General features: G+C 36.4%; 1 protein-coding gene across 1 annotated transcript; it reads right to left on the bottom strand.

Moving 5' to 3' along the window:
• Window positions 1–17766: 17766 nt before the first annotated feature.
• On the bottom strand, window positions 17767–19027 carry LOC122305702 (pathogen-associated molecular patterns-induced protein A70-like). Its single transcript, XM_043118265.1, has one exon. It carries the CDS (start codon window positions 18895–18897, stop codon window positions 18214–18216), a length of 684 nt encoding a protein of 227 aa, XP_042974199.1. The 5' UTR covers window positions 18898–19027; the 3' UTR covers window positions 17767–18213.
• Between the last annotated feature and the right edge of the window lie 892 nt (window positions 19028–19919).

The following is a 19919-nucleotide window of genomic DNA, read 5'->3' as shown; positions in this document are numbered from 1 at the left end:
AATACACATTAATTTTTATAATTTCTATTAACATTTTAGTATTTTAATCCAACAATAGGGTATTTATAGTGCACTTCTGCGCAATCATCAAGTCTCAAAATTAATTAATGCCTACACAACCTAAAGTCTTATATTCTAAAAACTAAATACAAAATAATCAAGAAAATAAAAGGAAAGTGAACGAGATTACCAAATGATATGAATTTGAAAGCAGTGCCACTCAATCCCTTTCCAGACCCAAAAAAAAAAAATTGTACCTGCAAAATAAGAGAAAGTTAGCAAAAGATGATTATTATAATTTTTTTTTTTTTAAAAAGAAAACTCTTATCACACATTGCAATCCTTGGCAACGGCGCCAAAAATTTGTTGCGCCTAAACTTTGACTCAACTAGTGTACCGAAAATTTAGAGCAGTTTTACCCGCAATTATACAGGTGTTTGTAGTACCTAATAGGGTCGAATGCATAGGTATTGACTTATATGATAATAAAAATAAATTTAAATAATGAAAAGAAATGACTAAAAGGAACATACAATCAAATAGAATAGAAAATTACCTAGATGAAGATTGTTAAATTAGCAGAATAAAACTAAAATAATAAAATAAATCGATATGGAGAACGACTAAGGTTTTGAGGATCCGTCTAATAATTTAGAATATTATTTCCGATCTATTTACTTCAATTAAACTAGAATAATGATTCTGTTTAATTGGAAGATTTAGCATTTAAGGTTAGGAAAAATAGTTACTAATGAGTAAGCATGAACGATTGATGATTAAAAACAAATTCATTTGAATATCATAGAGATTTTTTAAATATTCAATATATTTGAAAATCACAATAGATCAAAATAAAGATATAGAACTCCCAGCATGTTCCATTTTGTCTGCATCCAAGAGGCCTCTTTAAAAAATAAATTCTCTCATACCCAGTCCATTCTATCTCTTCCTAAATTCCCCCCAACTCCAAACACGAAAAATACCTCCTCTATCTTTTCTCTCTCGTCTCTCGTAAACATGAAAATAATACCAGAAGAGACGCTAGTTTCTGGAGCTACTGGGAACTTACAGATCTGTAAGTTCCCAGTAGCTCTAGAAACCAGCGTCTCCCTTAAGCTCCCTAGAAAAACTCTCCTGCATTGCTCAAGCTCTAGAAGCCAACGTGCCTTTCTCTCCAAAAACTGCTCCCCTCCGTGAAGTCCGCGTCGCCCAGCCCAAGTCAAAGCTCTCTACCGACCAAAAATGAAAAATAAATTGAAACTACCAAGTACCTCCTGTTCAGTCCAGTGTCTCCACAAAAAAGAACCTTTCTCCTATATCTAATCCTCCTAGTTGCAGTGCGTCTCACTCAACCCAGCTTCCGTGCTCCCTTTTTCTTGCCTCTCCCTGGTTCTCCTTTTCACAGGTCTCCTCCCAAACCAAGAAAGCCCTTATTCCTCTTCATCTCTTATGCCTTCCCTGCTCGTTCTCTCATGCATTCAACCTCTCACAATTCCAGTCCAGCTTTGTTTGTCCTCTCCAAAAAGTAAAATCCATTCACCTGGAAAAATAATACTCTCTCTGTGTCCCTAGGTTCAACCCAGAAAGTCACCAATGTGCCTTTTCTTGACCCAATGAAGAAAATAAAAACCTCTCATTTTCAGCTAGCCCCTGCCTTACCCAAAAAATAACCCAGAATTCCAAACGAAAAAGTCAAGCTCTCTCACCCAAGCTAGCATCTTTCAATCCCCCCGTGATGCATTACTTCCCATAATCACCAAGAAGACCCCCTACTACATCTCTGTATCCTGAAAGCTTGCGTAGAAAATCGCCAAAGAAGAAAGTCCTCTCTTCTTTTCGCCTTTCATCAAAAAGGCAACCAGCTCCCTGGCATCTTCTTTCGCCTCCTAAAAATGTTCAAGAAAATAAATTAAAAAAATAAAAATAAAAAGCAAGAATGGAATATTAAAAACGTGTTGTGCATGTGAAGAATTATTGCCTAATTAAATCTTAGGTTATAAAATAAACATAAATTATGATATTAATCGATGTAAATCACAACTCAAATTTATGCTTATTAACAATTTTTCTATCTAAAACTAATAATAATGTCATGAAATAATTAAAATATATTGGTTGTTTTTTTTGTTTTATAAGAGTTAGAGCCATTTGTCCAAGAGTGACCCCTGCTCAATTTTATTAATAACCCTCACTTGTGGCGGGGGAAAATTGTGGTTATAGATCAAGCATTTAGCAACAAAACAACAAGCAAAAAAAAGAAACAAAACGAAACTAACTAAACCGAAGTGAAGGCATCCCAAAGTAATCCTTGCAAATTGTCCCTTGCAGCACTCAGAGGGTCTCCGACAAGTGGGAAAAAACCAAATCAACACTGAAAGCCCCATGCTTTGCCAACCAATCTGTAGCTTTATTTCTCTCACGAAAGACATGATGAACCAAGCAAGTCATGGACCTCGTAATGTCAAGAATTTCCTCCCAGAAATCCTCTAGGTACCTAACTCACTCAAAAATGAGTAACACAAAGGCTATCCTAAGTGCAGAAGGATGTCGCGTAATTATTAGAAATAAATTCCTAGATCTTCTTCTCAGGGAAAGTTACTTAAAATCAAACTCGTTTAAAATAGTGAAAATATTCACAAAGAGAAAATAAAAATGATGGTATGTGCAATTGATGGAATAGTGCAATAAGAATGAAAAAAAAAACACTAGTCATAGACTAGATTCATACTTTTAGATTTTTTTTTAGTATCGAAATGGAACGTAAAAGACTAACAAATTGAAATTAACAATCAAATAATCATTTAAACTAAACAAACTTAATTAATCTGAAAATTAAAAAATAAAACTAAAATTATTTAAATCCTAATTAAACTTTAATCAATCTAATATGCAATGGAACTAAGAGATTAATAAAATTAAGCTAAGAATTAAACTAGATTAGAAAGTAATTGACAAAATACGAACTGAAAATTGAAAAGCCCCAAAATCAAGATTCTAGAGTTCATCCTTGTATTCAAATCACAAATTCTCAAAATTAATCCATGGCAATTGTAATTACTATTAAATGAAAGATTAAAGAAACGAGAAAAATAATTAACACAAAATAAATTGCCTAAACTTGTAAGCCAAAATCTAAAAAATATTCCATAAAACTTAAACTGAAATTAAATAAAAAGTAGAAAATAAAAAGAGCAAGGCAAATAAATAAAGATGAAGATGAAAAACAGTGGAAGAGGCTGGCCAGCGGCAATAGACCCTTCAAGTTCTTCAACGGCGCTGTGAATGCCAGAGACCCAGGAAAAATTCTGTGCGGCGCTTAATGCTTGTTCTGCAATCTCCCCCAATACGCGGTGCCTCTTTCTCCAGAAGAAAAATTTTGTCTGCGGCTTAGGTCAGAAAAAATATATCCCTCTTCTCTCTCCTGGTCAAAAGTCTCATATATCCCTTAAAGTAGCGTGCGGCCTTTCTTAAAATCTCTCCAAAGGAAATCTATATTTATATGGAGCGCCACTCTCCCCAAAAAAAATAATATTGTAGGTCAAAAGTGATAGAATTAAAGTTGCCCCCACTAGCTCGTGCGGCGTGCCCATCAAGGGAATTATATATGCTTGGCGTCTAGCAATCTTCCAATATCAAATGAAATGTCTAGTTCGTACAATTCTGTTTGACTTTTCAAAATGAAAAGATCTTTTCCTTGTACATTTCTTTTGATCACTACATATAAAAATAAATAAAATCAAATCAAATAACAATAATAAAATATATAAAAAACATGTATTGTGCATACAAAGAAAAATTACTCAATTAAATCACAAATTCTAAAATTAAGCATAAACCATGCTATTAACCAATATAAATCACAACTTGGATTTATTCATCTTAATCATTTTTTTATATATAAAATCAATAATAATGTAATGAAAGAATTAAAATATATTGGTTCTAAATATATTAAAATATGTAATAAATCAGCTCAATCAATACCACACCCCACATCTTTTACTCCTCTACCAAGAAATAACAATCATAAAGTCAAATTCAATTTCCACATAATTGAGAGTAAAAGATTTATAAACCTGGAGCCTGTGAAAGAGAGCTAAGAGCTTAGACTTATTATTAGAAATTATACCAATGAAAGAACAAAATGCATGGATTAAAGTACTATGATCATTTCTAATAATCCTACCCACACCTGAGGTGCTCAGGTTGCTCAAACTACTATCATCTGTGTTCAGTCCAACCAGCTGCTAGACGTTGCCAAACAATAGCTTTGCATAGCCGAATGGGAGGGAACACAAGCTGGACATGCAAACTCTCTAGTACCTACAAATCAAAACAAGAGATATGAGAACTATTATGCATATCACGACATATAAGACTAATCCACTGACGAACAAAATGAATAATATCTATGGTAGATTCAAAGTGTTCCTCCATGCGCACCAAACAGTGCCTCCGCTAGATTCTCCAAGTAAGAACATTCGCCATAATCCCCACAATTATGCCAACTTGAGATGATGAGTTCACACGGCAAAACCAAGTCTGCACCATGTCTTCCAATTACATCTAATCAAAATACCAAAAATAGCACCAAAATAATGCCAAACCGTGTTGGCAATTTCACCTGCAAACAAAACATGATTCTAATCTTCATATTGACCGTTAGCACAACAATCACAACAAGAAATAATAGGAATGCCAATGCGGCGAAGATGATGACCCACACTCACGGCCAAATTCCAAGCTTTCCACATATTGATGGACATTTTAAGAGGAAGACTCTTATGCCACATCCAAGAATGCCCTTCAAGAGTGCCACCCCTAATACAAATACCATTCCAAGCCGACTTGGTAGAAAACAGGCTGTTATCATTTTTGGTCTAGATCAACACATCCAAACCCGGTTTGTTGTTACAAATATCCTCTAAAATGCTATCAAAATTGTTTAGGCCCACTAACTGGAGAATAAGATCCACATCCTAACTATTTGATAGTTTGCAATCCTTAACTTTAAGAGAAGGATTACCCACAATTTGCATATCATGAACTAAAGGGCTGCGATCCCGCCATTTGTCATACTAGAAGAAAACATTGCCCTCCTTTAGGCGCCATGTAGAATTATTCAAGACCAAACGAATGGTTTTAGCAATCATTTTCCAAAACCTTGTACCCCTTGTTGAATCAATGAGAGACCAAGGCTTAGCACTTAGCACCCACATACTTGCCCTTAAAAAATTGGCCCATAAAGAGTTACCTTGAAGAAGATTCCAAGCAAACCTAGTGTGGAGGGCTTGTTGCAAATCATCAAGATGCCTTAGACCCAATCCACCTTACTCAATCGGACAGCAAATAGAATTCCAAGCCACCCATTTTTTCTTACCTTTACCATTTGCCTCCCACTAGAAAAAAGTGCTCATCATACGATGGAGAGTTTTGATAATGGATTGCGGTACCTATAAAACAACAAAGAGATGAAGGGTCATACTAGAAAGAACATGCCATTGTAAAATAAGTCTACCACCTGCAGAAAGAAGTTCCATCTTCCACCTCGATATTTTCTTCTGGACTTTGGACACCATATCTTCCAAATGCACCTGTTTGAGTTAGCCCAAGATAATAGGCACACCAAGATATTTAAAGGAGAAAGATCCTTTTGAAAATCCTGTCTTTCGTAATAACAAGCTCTTACGAGCTAAGGGGATTTTTTGAGAGCAAAAAATGGCAGATTTAGATTGATTTATGCATTGACCCAACCAAATTTCGTATACCGCCAATAGTTCCCTGATGGCTTTCGAGCTGTTATTGGAAAAAAGCATCACATCATCAACATACATAAGAAGAGAAATTATAAGCATACCTCGGGCCTGAGAAAATTGACCAAATTTGTTGGCCTCCACACTTTGTTTGATCAATCTAGAGAGAACCTCTTGTACAATAATAAAAAGATAGGGTGAGAGTGGGTCTCCTTAACACAATCCATGGCCGCATTGAAAAAAACCTTTGATAATGCCATTCATCATAATAGAATACCAAGGAGTTGAGATACAAGCTTTGATAAGATCACAAAAATGAGGAGAGAAACCAAAGCAGCAAAGAACCTCCAGAAGAAAAGACCAATCCACTCGATCGTAAGCCTTCACCATATTCACTTTAATCATGATATTACTACCATGGGCCTTCTTATTAATGGAATGAACCATCTCCTACATAAGACTAATATTTTTAAAGATGCTTCTCCCGGGGACGAAAGCGCCTTGTTACTAAGAAATCACACATGAGAGTAGACCTGTCAATCGATTAATAATGATTTTGGAGAAGATTTTATAAAACACCGAGCAGAGGCTATTAGGCCTAAACTTATCAAAACCAGAAGGTGTATCAACCTTTAGAATTAAGACTAGATAAGAAGCTGTAAAAAATCTCGAAAGTTGTTTAGAAACAAAAAGCTCAGAAATGGCTTCCAAGACAACTTCTTTCACCACCTCATAGCAACTTTTGAAAAAATCCTAGCCAAATCCATCAGGACCAAGAGTACTATTAGACAGGATAGAGGAAAGAGCCGAGACGACTTCAGTCATAGAAGGAATGGAGGACAGTCTTGAATTCTCAATGTTTGAAATAACAGGAGAAATAATAGACGACAAATCAGGTAATGATCTAGTCGACACCCCTTGTAGAAAATTAGAAAAGAAATCCATAGCCCCAAATGAAGACTAGGGCAAATTAAAAACAACCCCATTCGAAGACCTCATTTCCACTTGTTTGCACTGTTTATTGGCATGGCAAGCATGGAAAAATTTTATGTTACGATCACCTTCCATTTGCCATTTTAACATAGACATTTGGCCCAATCTTGTATCTTCACGGCAAAGCCAATTGTCCAATTTCGCATACGAGAAAAGAAGATCCCTCTCCGTCTCTTCATCCCAACTTTAATGTAATTTATGTTCGAACTCTTCAATGTGAGGCTCAAGAAAATTAATTTGCATAGTGGTTCGACCAAAAACCTGTTTGTTCCATACAAAGGAATCTTAGTTTTCTTGAACTTTGCCACCAACTTATTAAGCCCCTGACCAGCGACACACTTAGACCAAGCCTGATGAACACACTCTAAAAATTGTAAATGATCCACCCACATTTGTTGAAAACAAAAATGCAAGGGGCCATAAGAGAAAGGATCCATATTGAATTCAATAACCATAGTTGAGTGATCAAATGTAGTTCTTGGAACATAACAGCGGACGATAGACAAAAAGAAGAGAGCAAAGAAACATCCATGAATACCCGATCTAACTTCGCCCAAGACCAAGCAAGACCTAACTAACCATTGCACCAAGAGAAGGTACTACCCGTCGATTTCATTTCAACCACGCCACCCTGGTGAAACTAGGCATTGAAATCTTCCATCATAGAAAGGGGTCGTGGACAACCACCCATTCTCTCTGAATTACTCTGAATTATATTAAAGTCACTAGTAAAAAGACAAGGCTCTGAACCCATCAACTGAGAACTAAGATCCTCCCACAAACTTTTCCGCTCATGCATGCTACACTTAGCATAGATAATATTTCATAAAAATTGGTAAGACCCTATATTCACACGAAGGGAAATAAACTGCAAACTTATCCTCACCACTTGAATATCAATAGTATTGTCCCAAAAAATCCAAATTTTACCACCAACTGGCGCATTAGAAATAAACGAATCAAGAGTCAAAGAATGCATCAACCAAAGAACTTTGTCAGGATTTTGGAAAGATTCCAAAACAGTCACAATCTTAGGTTTGAACTTGCAAACTAAAGTCTTTAAATGATGCCTGAAAGTACCAATGCCACAGACATTCCAAACAAGGAGAGGGTCAATCATGGAGACGAGGTAAAAGATCGGGCAAGAACCCGAATGGAACTCCTCACTTTCACAATTTTTTTTATTTTTTTATTTTTTCTTATTGGTTTTACCTTCAGATTCATAATGGAATTCTTTATCTTGGGGAGGAATTTCTAAGGGAACATCAGGGTTGGGCTCCAAAACAACATCATCAAGTTGAGAGACCGGGTTCTCATTCAAAGGCACTTCATCCAAACATGTGTCGAGTTCCATATCAATATTAATAGGATCCTCCAAAACCAGAGTATTAGGCTTTGCAAAACTAAAAGCAATAGTTTGATCTCGAGTCCAAAGAGTACCTGAATCCTCCTTGGGTGCAAGCACCCCCCCCCCCCCAACGTCAACCACTGCAACATCCTTAATATTTATTTCACTGAGAAGAGGACGAGGATGCATTGATAATAGGTTTTTCAGATGGTGCACCATCCAGTTCAGTAATCACTTTTTCAAAGATTGTTCCTACATGTTTTAACGTCAAGTCACTGGCCTGCATGGTTCAAGAATTGGTTTCACCAGAAACTAGTTCATCTTTCTTAAGGTAATTCTTTTTCTCACCAGGCACAGATTTCCCCACATGGCAGGTCTTGGAGTTGTGCCCCTGCTTTTTGCATTTTTTGCAATACGCAGGCAGTCTCATAGAGAGGACCTCCTGCTTCTGACTAGTTGGCAATCCTGGAGCACTAATCTAGAAATATGGGATAGGTTCCTTGGCAGCATCCATCTCCAAACAAAGTCTAGCACCATCTGTTCGAGTCGTACAGCGAGTTGGATTGTCCCGACGAATAAACCGACCAATAGGTGTCGTAAAAATATGAAGGAAAGACTCTTGATAGAAGTTAGAAGGAAAACATGGCAACAAAATCCACACAGGAATGCTAGATGGTTCTTGTTCCTCATTGAAATTTGGAGTCCAATGAAATGCATTGTAAGCAACTCCATTTACTTCACATGACTCATGAGACAGAGCTTTCACGAAGTCAACCTCTATAGCCAACCTTACGAACACATTGCGGGGAAGTTTCATGGAGGAGACGACCGGAGTAAAGGACAGACCCCCCAACGACTGTAAATAAAGGCATAGATTGTGTCCAGAAAGGGTCTCTGTTGAAGGAACTTCAAGACGATGGAGAAGTGAAAAGGTTTAGTCGATCGAATTATTTCTTCTTTCGAAAACTAGAAGAAAAGTTCACTGTCCATGACCTTAAGCACCCGAGGAGCAACTGTGATATCAGGAATGGGTTGCGAAACCACAGCAACTAGATCAGCATAAGTGTGTCAGCCAGCGGCGTGGCCATCAGCGGCTTCCATGTAGCCACACCAGTGTGGAAGCAAACCAAACAAAGGATCCCTTGTAAGTACAAGGAAACCCTAGCAGAGCACGTGAAGGATAACTGTAACTTGTGCCTAGGCAGGTTTATTTCTATAAGAAAGACTTTTAATTTAACTTAATATGCAACAAGTCAGCTCAATTTAGCTCAATCACCATTCTTTTAGGAATAAAAGAGTAGGAAAAAAGGGGCTTATGTCATTAAAGTTATATATGAGCAAGACCTATGATAGACTTGAATGGAATTACCTGGAAGAGGTCATGGTGCCAATCATGCTTTGTGTTAAGACAGTGTCCTTCTCAATTCTTATCAATGGGGGAAACTATGGGGCCTATCATTCCAACTAGAGGAGTCAGGCAAGGAGATACATTATCTCCCTACCTATTTTTACTTTGCACTGAAGGTTTGGTTTCTTTGTTGCATCAAGCTGAATGTTCTAGACTCATAAGAGGCATTAAAATCTATTGAGGAGCCCCTTTGGTAAGCCACCTTTTATTTGCAGATGATAGTATGCTTCTTTGTAAAGCAACACTCATGGAAAATGCGGCTATACAAAAAGACTTTTGGAGACTTATGAGAGGACCTCAAGTAAGAGAATAAATAGAGATAAGACTTCCATGGTTTTTAGCAAAAACGAAGACTAAGATACTCAAGAGGAGATCCTTTCTTATTGGGACATTCAAGAATTCTAGCAATTTGATAAGTATCTAGGCCTCCCTCCAATCATTGAAAGACCTAAACATAAAGCTTTCTCAGATATCAAGCATAGAGTTTGGAAAAAATTACAAAGTTGGAAGGAGAAGCTCCTATCACAAGGTGGTAAAGAAGTCATCATCAAAGCTATTGCCTTATCCATCCCAACTTACTCGATGAGCTGTTTTAAGCTCCCTGCTTCTTTATGCACTGAACTATAGCAAATGATTGCAAATTTTTGGTAGGATAAGAAAAAGGAGGAAAAAAAATTCATTGGGTGAGCTAGAAGAAAATGTTTGATACTAAAGGTGCAGGTGGCATGGGCTTCAAGGATCTTAGAATCTTTAATGATGCACTTCTTGTTAATCAAGGTTGGAGGCTCATGCATACTAAGGATAGTTTATTGCATAAGGTTTTCAAAGCTAAATATTTCCCTCATGACAAATTCCTTGACGCTAAGGTGGGCCATAACTGGTCTTATGCATGGAAGGGTATTTGGTCTGTCAAGACTAAATTGTCTTAAGGTTGTAGATGGAGAGTAGGCAATGAGGAAGATATAGACGTATAAAATGATTATTGGATCCCAGATTTTAGAGACCTTAAGATGCATATGAGGGAAGGGGAGCTTATGGAGTTTGGAGACAAAGTGAAGGACTTGATTGATCCTCATAGCAGATGGTGGGATGTTTCTAAAGTTAGAAAAATGCTTCCTCCTACAATAGTAGATGAGGTTCTCAAGCTGATCATCAACCCATCAAGCTATGTAGATAAAATGATCTGGGAGTTAAAAGAAAAATGGCAGTTTCAATGTTAGAAGTGCTTATAGGTTGTTTAGAAATGTGGAGGCCAATGGTTCACAAGGGAAAACTTCAAATGCTAGCAGACAGAAACAAATTTGGAGAAGCATTTGGAAACTAAGTATCCCTAACAAAGTGAAAATCTTTGCTTGGAGGCATGCAGGAATGAGCTTCCTACAAAGCTCAATGTGAAAAAGAGGCAAGTAATGGATGATGATGTCTACCAACTGTGTTCAAAGTCTATTGAAGACAATACTCATGCATTGTACCAGTGTCCACATTTGTCAGAAAGCTGGAACAAGTATTTTCCTAATTTACATATTGATGCTTCCAACATACCTTTTGTGGATATCGCTAGACATGTGCAAGAATGCAATAAAAAGGAAACTTTGTAATTGTTTTTCATTTTAGCATGGGGGCTGCTGGTTCAGAAGGAACCAATGGCTTTTTGAAGATTAACAACTTTCAATTGAGGAAGTGTTTAAACAAGCTTTGAGTCTGTAGAAAACTTTCAAGATAGGGGAGTTCCTCAGGACGACATCAACAAAAGTATCAAATGGCAACTTCCTCTATAGGGTATTTTTAGACTAAATGTGGATGGGGCTATGTTCCATGAACAAGGTAGTGCAAGGGTTGGTCTGGTTCTTAGAGAAAGTTTAGATGAGGTCCTTATGGCAACAACCAAGATGGAGTTAGCAGTCCAAGATTCATCAGAGATTGAAGTGCTGGCTATCCTTAGAGGCTTACAGCTAGGTATTCATCTTGGCCTATAATAATTGCATATTGAAAGTGACTTGGGAATCCCTAGTTCCTTGTTGGGTAATATTGTTGCAGATATCAAATAATTAATGCAAAAGTTTTAGATTTGCTCAATTCATCATGTTTACAGATATTCTAATGCATCTGTTCACAAACTTGCTAGAAATGCAAGGAATGTGAATGACTTAATTGTTTGGTGGGACTATGTTCCTTCTTGTATTCAACAAGTCATTTGGATGGGGTGGCTTGAGCTCTAGATGGGCTCCCATTAGTTTATTTTGTATGTTTTTTTTTTACATGTATTTTTTTAAATTATTAAAAAATACTTATTTAATTATTAAGTAAAAAAAAAACAGTGAGAGCTACCAGCAGAAAGAGTAACATTTTCTATTATAGACAAGCAGATATTAGTTTATCTGCTCCAATAAATTAATAATGAAAATTTTGCAACAATAAATTCTCACTAGTGTTAAATATGAACAGTGAGCTGGACAATAACAAAATATTATTTTCATTGAAATTTTCAACAATTGCAACGAAGATGCCATTGCAAATAAAAATATAGATTTCCAACTAATTGTATCCATTGCAATTGGTGATACACACACACACACACACATATAGAGAAACGCTTCAGACCAGTCGGGCTGTTAATCACACAAAAACAGCCTGCCAATCATCTTATGCCACGTAGGAAAAAGGACTAAAATGTTAGTAGACCGTGAAGCAGGGAATCAGAACGTAGCAGCTTGAAAACAAACTTCAGTTTTCCGTCTGCCCTTCCCACGATCACGAGTACTAGCTGTTCTCCATTCTGCCATTTCTCTCAGCCCAAAGCCGATGGAAGCAACCATCGCAGCCCGACGCCGACTCAACCATCACAGTCTGGAATCACATCCTCAAGTCCTCATCGTGTTCCAAATTAACCAGATGCAAAGACAAAACCCAGTGAATACCTTGTCGCGACAGACTGATTTCCTGCCGAGCCACGACAGACTAAAAACCAAGGGCCATGAAGTCTTGAACAACGGACTAATTTCAAAAATACCTTGCTGAGCTGCGACAGGTTGTTTCTTGCCGAGCCACGACGGATGGAGATTGACCCATCAAGCTGCGATGGACTGATTTTGCGACCCCCAATCACCCATCCCAAACCCAGTGTCTTGAACAAGAAATTGATTCTGCGAGCCCTCCTCGTCGTTCGCCCTCACACTGCATGATTTTTGGTTATGACTTTCTCATAAGAGTTCTATGATTTTTGGGGGTTTTTTGCCATTAACTTCATCCTGATTATGGCACCAAGTGCTGTTCTTTATGGTCTATGAAGTGCGGGGTTTGTGAGAAGCTTGACAGCGCCAGAAATCTGCCAGTCGGAGGTGAGGGGCCGGTTTGAGGGGAGACGAAGTGAGGGTGGTGTTGGGGGGAAATGAAGTGGTTCAGTCAATGAGAAACACGACCCACGGATGAGAAAATCGAGCTTGGTGGAATCACATGAGGGCAACTTCTGATTTCTGTACATTCTTTTGCCACCAAATATTGAACATATTTGAGAGTTGGGAATGGGTTTCGTAGACCAAAAATCACAAGCAAACCAAATGGGTTTCGCAGCGAGAGAGTGATTTTCCGATGGAATTCTTCATTAATGGGTTGAAATCTATCGGCGTAGAGTGAGCTAGTGGCGGTGGAACTTCCAAAGCTCTTGGGCAGCGGTGCAAACAGACGAAACAAGAGATGAAAGGGGTCTCACAACGGTGAGATGGGTTTCGAAAGGGAGCCGTAGTGAGCTAGCTTTCTGATCGTGTGTGGTCCACGAATTAATCGGTGGAAGTCCTACGTGGCGGGATGTGATTGGCGGGCTGTTATTTGAGTATAACTAGCCCGATCGGTCCTAAGGATTTCTCATATATATACATATATTCTTATTCATAAGGAATTAAAACTTCTTGTGAATAACAAGTTTTCCCGACGAAAATTTCAATCCTTACAACTATGTATGTAATTGCAATGAAATAAGTGTCATTGCAAATGGTAATACATATATATATTGATTGTTTGCATTTGGTCAAAACTCATTGCAAATAACAAAATTTTCCCATATATATACTATTATTTGCAATGGGTCAAAAGTCATTGTAAAGAACAAATTTTTCTGTTAAGTGTAGTTGCAAATGGTAATATATATATATATATATATTCTTATTTGCAACGTGTCAAAACTTGTTGCAAATAACGAGTTTTCTAAATGAAAGATTAAATTCTTGCAAATGAGTGTGTACTATTTGCAACGGTTCTCTTCCTTTTGTCGCAAATAACAAATTTTTCCAAATACTCATGTGTGGGCATTTGCAACGAAAACTTAAATCCTTGCAAATACGTGCTATTCCCTTTCGGACTGAACTGGGTATAGGAAGCCATTCGGATGGGACTAGGTTGGGATTTCTTTTAAAAAAAAAAAATCAAAACCTATTTGTAACGGGTCAAAACTCATAACAAATAACAAGCTTTTCCAATAAAAAGGTTAAAATTCCTTGAAAATACGTGTCTAATTGCAACAAATTAAATATTTCATTGCAAATAATGGGTTTTTCTAGGGGAGAGCACGGTCTCGTCCGGTCCGGGTGATGGATCGAAATCATTTTTTCGAACTGGACATCCCTAGGGACAACATCATACCGGACCAATAGTTATTAGTCCAGTCGGTCCAAACTTTTTTTTTCTTTTGTTTTTTAAAATCAATTAATAAAAAAATTATTTAAAATACTAAATTAAAATTAAATGACTTATTAAATGAGAATTACATAATAAATTGTATAATTATTAATATATACTAATACTATATATTATAGTTATACATTAAATAATATATTAATTATATATTGATTTAAATATATATAGTTATAGACTTAATACCAATACTATAACTAATAACTATACTAGTAGTATTACTAATACACTATATGTTAGTGATGAATTGGTAATACTACGTAAATCAATGATTTAATACTCTATGTAATTATAATGATTTAATACTAACATATTAAGTTAACTATACTAATACTATTATAAATTTATGCATATACTATAATTTATACTATAACTCTTATAATATGTTAATATATTAATATATACCAGTACTATATATTATAGTTATATATTAAAGAATATAATACTTATGTAATATTGTGATATATATATATATAATTAATTTATATAAATAATATATATATAATTTTTCATTTTTCATTCGGTCTGATCCGGGTTGAAAAATCTCTATATCATGGACCGGACTGAATGAATTTGTTCCTTCCATTTTTGGATCGGACCAATTCGATCCGATCTAAAAATGGCCAGTCCAGTCGGTTTATCGAATCCGGACCAGCCGATGCTCTCACCTAGTATTTGCAACAATTTTTCATCCCTGCAAAAGAAACTGATTTGAAAGTCAAAACTCGTTGCAAATAAATGGAATTACCATCCAGACTAGGTTTTGAAATTTAAATGGGTACGAGAATCCGTTCGGTGCACTCCAGCCAAAAGTGACCAGTTCATACCTAGCCTTAAAGAAAAAACTAGCTCATCCCTTAAAATGCCGTGGCCTTGGGATGTCAAACCTTAATCCCCATTATCCTTCTTTTCCTTTCCTCTCTCTTACAAAATGATAGTTGTAAGTTAATCAATCTGGACCGGAACAATAACACTAATGGTCCTGTCTCAACACATTTAGTTTGCAAAAGTTTAGTTTTTGGTCCAGCGTAGGGTTATGGTTTTTTTGGACCGGGCTGACTAATATACACACACACACACATACATATATATATATATATATATATTTAATTATTTTTTAAAAGATACTTTATGTAGTAGTTGTATAACTTAATTATGTTAAATATAATATTAAATATTAACTAATATGCTATTGATAATTAACTAATATATTATATGATAAATCATAACATTATATGTAATGATACATACTCTAGTTACCTAGTATCTACACCTAATTAAAATAATTAGGTACATTTTTTGTCATATACCTAAGTTACAAGTATAAAATATCCATGGACCAATTATTCATTGACCATAGATAAAATATTAAAAATTTAATATAGGCTATTATGTATTAATTATCATAATTCATACGTACGCATAATACTGAGAATTGAGTATCAAGTTAGTAATATCATTAATATAATTATACTTAAAAAATTTATTAAAGTGTTGATTAGATAATCAACATCAAAGGGGTCACTTATTTTTAATTTTATTATTTTATATAATTTTTGTCATTTAATTTATTTGCTAAGAAAATAAATGGAAGAAAAATGTTGCTCATTTAATTTATTTTATCTTTCGGGAAGAGAATTAACTCTAGAGGCCTCATCACTACCTTCTTTAAATTTTAAGGCCTTTTTAGCTTCCTCACTCCACGCAAATTGATCATTTTTTAACATGTGAGTTAGGAGGGTTGCAAGGCTGCCATACCCTTTAATAAATCAATAAATCTTCTATAGTATCCTGTGAGTCTAAGGAACCCTATTAGAGACTTTAGTGAAGTGGAAAATGGCTAATCTTCCACTGCTTGCATGCAGCTTGTCTAGATCAGCCTTAACTCCATTTGCTAAAATTACATGTCCTGAGTAAGCTACTTCTAATGTAGCAAATATGCACTTTGACATTTTGGCCAATAAACCATGTTGTGTCAACACCTCTGATGGAGTTGAACTAATGTATTAAACAAGCATGGAACTTGGGTAGTTTAGATTATTAAAAAAAGCACATTATACATGCTTATTTATACATTATAATAAAAGAATAGGTTAACACATAACCAAATAAAAATAAAATGTGTATTGAATCACTATACACTAAAGTGTTGTCCTCACACATGTTACACGCTTACACCTTAAACAAAGTAGACTTCATCCAAGCACATTCCTTTCACTCTCCCTCGAGCTAACTAACTCTCTACTTTCCTCCTCTCAGCCCTAGCTTCTAGAACCATGCACAGCACAAAACAGGATGGAATAACTAACCTCCATGAATCTGCGAAGGAATCTGTGGGAACTACAGTAGAGGATTCGTGGAAGAGCAATAAAGGGGCGGTAGACAAGAAGATGAAGGGATGAGAATTTTAGAGAAGTTTTTGAAAAGAACAATTTTGAAGGGATTCTTTCCTTCCAGTTTCTTTAGGGTTTATTTTGCTTTCGATTTTTAGGATGATGTGGTTGTTTCCTTGTTATCTCTGTTTTTTACACCATGTGTGAGTAAACCATAAACCTAAGTAAGGGGTTCCTTCGATCGGTGGGGTCTAATGGGGTTTGTCTTTGATTTCCTTTTCTATTAACTTGTTGCCTTAGTAGTTTTATGTCAACTGTGAATCGATGTTGTGATTTGGGTTTTTCTATCCCTTCTTGGTCCATCATTGATTAAAAGCACAGTGGATACTTGAGATGTGTAGAACCCTAATCCGAAGTGGCATACTGAATGTTTGGATTGATAAAAAGTTTATTGAGGTTATTTAGAAATTACCTTGTGAATGCATGCATCATATACATCATCCAAATACTTTGTTCTTGACTGAAAAAGTATTTAAATGAATGTATGAAATCTTTAAATTCCCTTGAACCCCTTGTGTGAAGAGGAGCCCCAAAGCTTAGGTGTTTGACCAAGATCCTCTTAGAAGTTAATTCCTCTATCCGATTCTTGTGAAAAATGATTCTCAAATTTCTTTTAGTTAATTAGCTTACATTTATGTGCATCAAATACAATTTTTATAATTTCATTCCTTTTTGAAAAAAAAGAGAACCAAATACTCTTTGGAACACGTAATTTGAAACCCTTGTGCAATCTGGTTCAAAACCATTGCTAAGGATTTGTCACTTGGTTGCTTCCTTGCCACTCTGGAAGTTTCTTTAGTAAATAATTCGCCCTTTTATTTCAATTTCATAATATTATAGTTTTGGTTCATAATATGCCTTAATTCCTGTGAATTCAACTTTGGGACTCTCACTATACAATAATTGTACACCTTCTACACTTGGAAGGCACTTTAATTGGAGAGATAATTTTTTGATGTCATTGCCGGGGATTTAAGGCAATTTACAGAATTGTTGCAAACACTGCTAATGGGTGACTGAGGTTCTTCCCACTGTAGTGATATCTAACCCTAATTCTCTTCACACTATTAATTTTGAATAAGACTGTATAGAATTTTGTTGTCATTTGCTCCCTTTTTGCATGTTTGTTTGGAGCCACTTATCTCGTTTGGTCAAAACAAAATCTGTGACATATTCTGATTGAGAATCACTTTCATTTGAGTCATCTTTTGAAAATTCTAGTAACATGGCTAAGGAAGAACAAGATAAGAGGACAGTGGATAATCATAACAGGATTCTTAAAGATTATTTACAACCTGTTAGGACTAGCTCTTCCTCATGCATTATACAACTTCTAAATGCAAATAACTTCAATTTTCAACCTATAGATATGGGTCCAAAATGACCAATATGACCCTAGTTCGGAATTCAATCAAATCCACGTCGAAGAAGAAACGCCGGCCATGAGAGCAGAAGTTACTCCAGTACTTGGTTGAATTCTCACTGCCGTGCTCCATGCTCTGTTATCCATTACGGAATGAAATGACCGAATTAAATACGTACCGTCACGATCTTGCCATGTGAGACCAACAAGTAATGGGTATAATCGGCCAAAAGCGCAAAAAGAAATATAATAATATGAATTTAATTTGATTAATTCCTTTTAAGCAAGTTCCTGTAACGAAGAAGAGAGTCGAGCCGCTGTAACCGCAGCTGCTGCTTAAACCTGTTGATAAAATCATCGGCCTTCTCGTCCACGTCTTCGTCCTCCTCCAAAGACGTCGTCTCCTTCTCCTCGGAGCTCCCCACCGGCGATTTCTCACTCGCAGACTTCTTTATCTTCTCCACCGGCCTTTCCGGAGCTCCGACACTCTTGTTCGACTTGCTCTGCTTCACCAAATGATCAGCGTCCGAGTTCAGATCCGTAGGATGATGAACTTCGCTTTCACTGGTGGATGAGTCGGATCGGTAGAGAGAGGAGAGGTTGATGGACTTGAGGCGTTCCAACAAGGAAGGAGACCGGGCGATTTGGGGCGGAGGACGAGCCGGAACGGGGCACGGGTTGGTGACGTGCTCGGGGTCCGTGGGTTGGAGAAAGTGATCGGCGACTGGGTCTGTGTTGGGTTGGTCAAACTTGTGGAGGGAGAAGTTGAAGGACTTGACTCGGGCGAGAAAGGAAGGGACTCGATCGAGTTGCTGCTCATGTTCTGGTCTTCTCTGAGAGCCAAAACGGGAGCTTAGAACGATGGTGGCGATGGTGAGGTTGAGGAGGAGGAAGAGAGAGGTGGGTGTGAACCAACTGGTTATGAAAGCCCACGTGGAATTCATAGCTTGCATTGAGCCGCGTACAGCTTCGCCGAAGCCTTTTTCCAGATTGGAATTACCAGAGAGAGGGAGAGAGAGGAGTTGTAATTTGTCAGAATACGACAAGGGAATCCCGCTACCAAGGGCAATGTCTTGGATTCGTTATATATGCTTATGTCGGGAGTGTTTTTTATATATAAAAGAATTTTTGTAAAAAAAAAAAAATAATCATATAATTTTAGAATTAAAGGAGTAGCTAGCTAGTCTTCGTCAATTCGATCTGTTATATTCTTTGGGGACGTTGTTATGCATTAAAGAACCCAAAAACATAGACGTAAATTAACTACGCACGTGCGTACAGAGATTAATATATAGAGTGCTGCTACGCGTACCTACAAAGAAAACTTAATAAAAACTTGCAGGTGGATCCAGAAAATTTGATTTGGGGGTCAAGTTATAAAAAAATAATTTTAGAGGAATTAAATTCTAATTTTCATATAATTCACTTTATAAAAACACATTTAAAATTTTAATTTTTATTAAATTTTAAAAATTTTGAAAGGACTATAAATAAAGAGTACTATTATACGTAATTAAAAAAAGAGTTTTGCTAGATTGACGGAGATTTCTTACTCAGTATCCTTAGAACAACACGTGAATCTAATATAAAGTAAAAGTAAAAAGTAAATGGTAAATAAAAAATTGGAAAGCTACCGAAAAGTTAAAGTTAAAGAAAAATTTTCTTTCACTTTTTCGTTTCTTTTGATCTTGACGTTTATCTCCTTTGTTAGCTTTTCAACTGTACGTTTTTGGTACTTTTTGATCTGTAAGTACAAAAAGCAGCGATGAGGACGTAGGTTAATTCTCAGTCCAAATAATCAATAACGTACGTACATATGTATGCTCGGACTGGATCATGACTAGCTAGCTACTTCTCTAGCATGTACGTAATTGTTAAAGAAGTTAAGTTACATGATTTAATTACGTACGAACTAGCAGTAGTAATTGTGATTATGCATGATAAATATATAAGAGCACTTTATCGATTTTAATCC

This window comes from Carya illinoinensis, chromosome 3, assembly GCF_018687715.1.
Source record: "Carya illinoinensis cultivar Pawnee chromosome 3, C.illinoinensisPawnee_v1, whole genome shotgun sequence".
NCBI lineage: Eukaryota > Viridiplantae > Streptophyta > Magnoliopsida > Fagales > Juglandaceae > Carya > Carya illinoinensis.
This window is presented reverse-complemented; position numbering and strand designations above follow the sequence as displayed.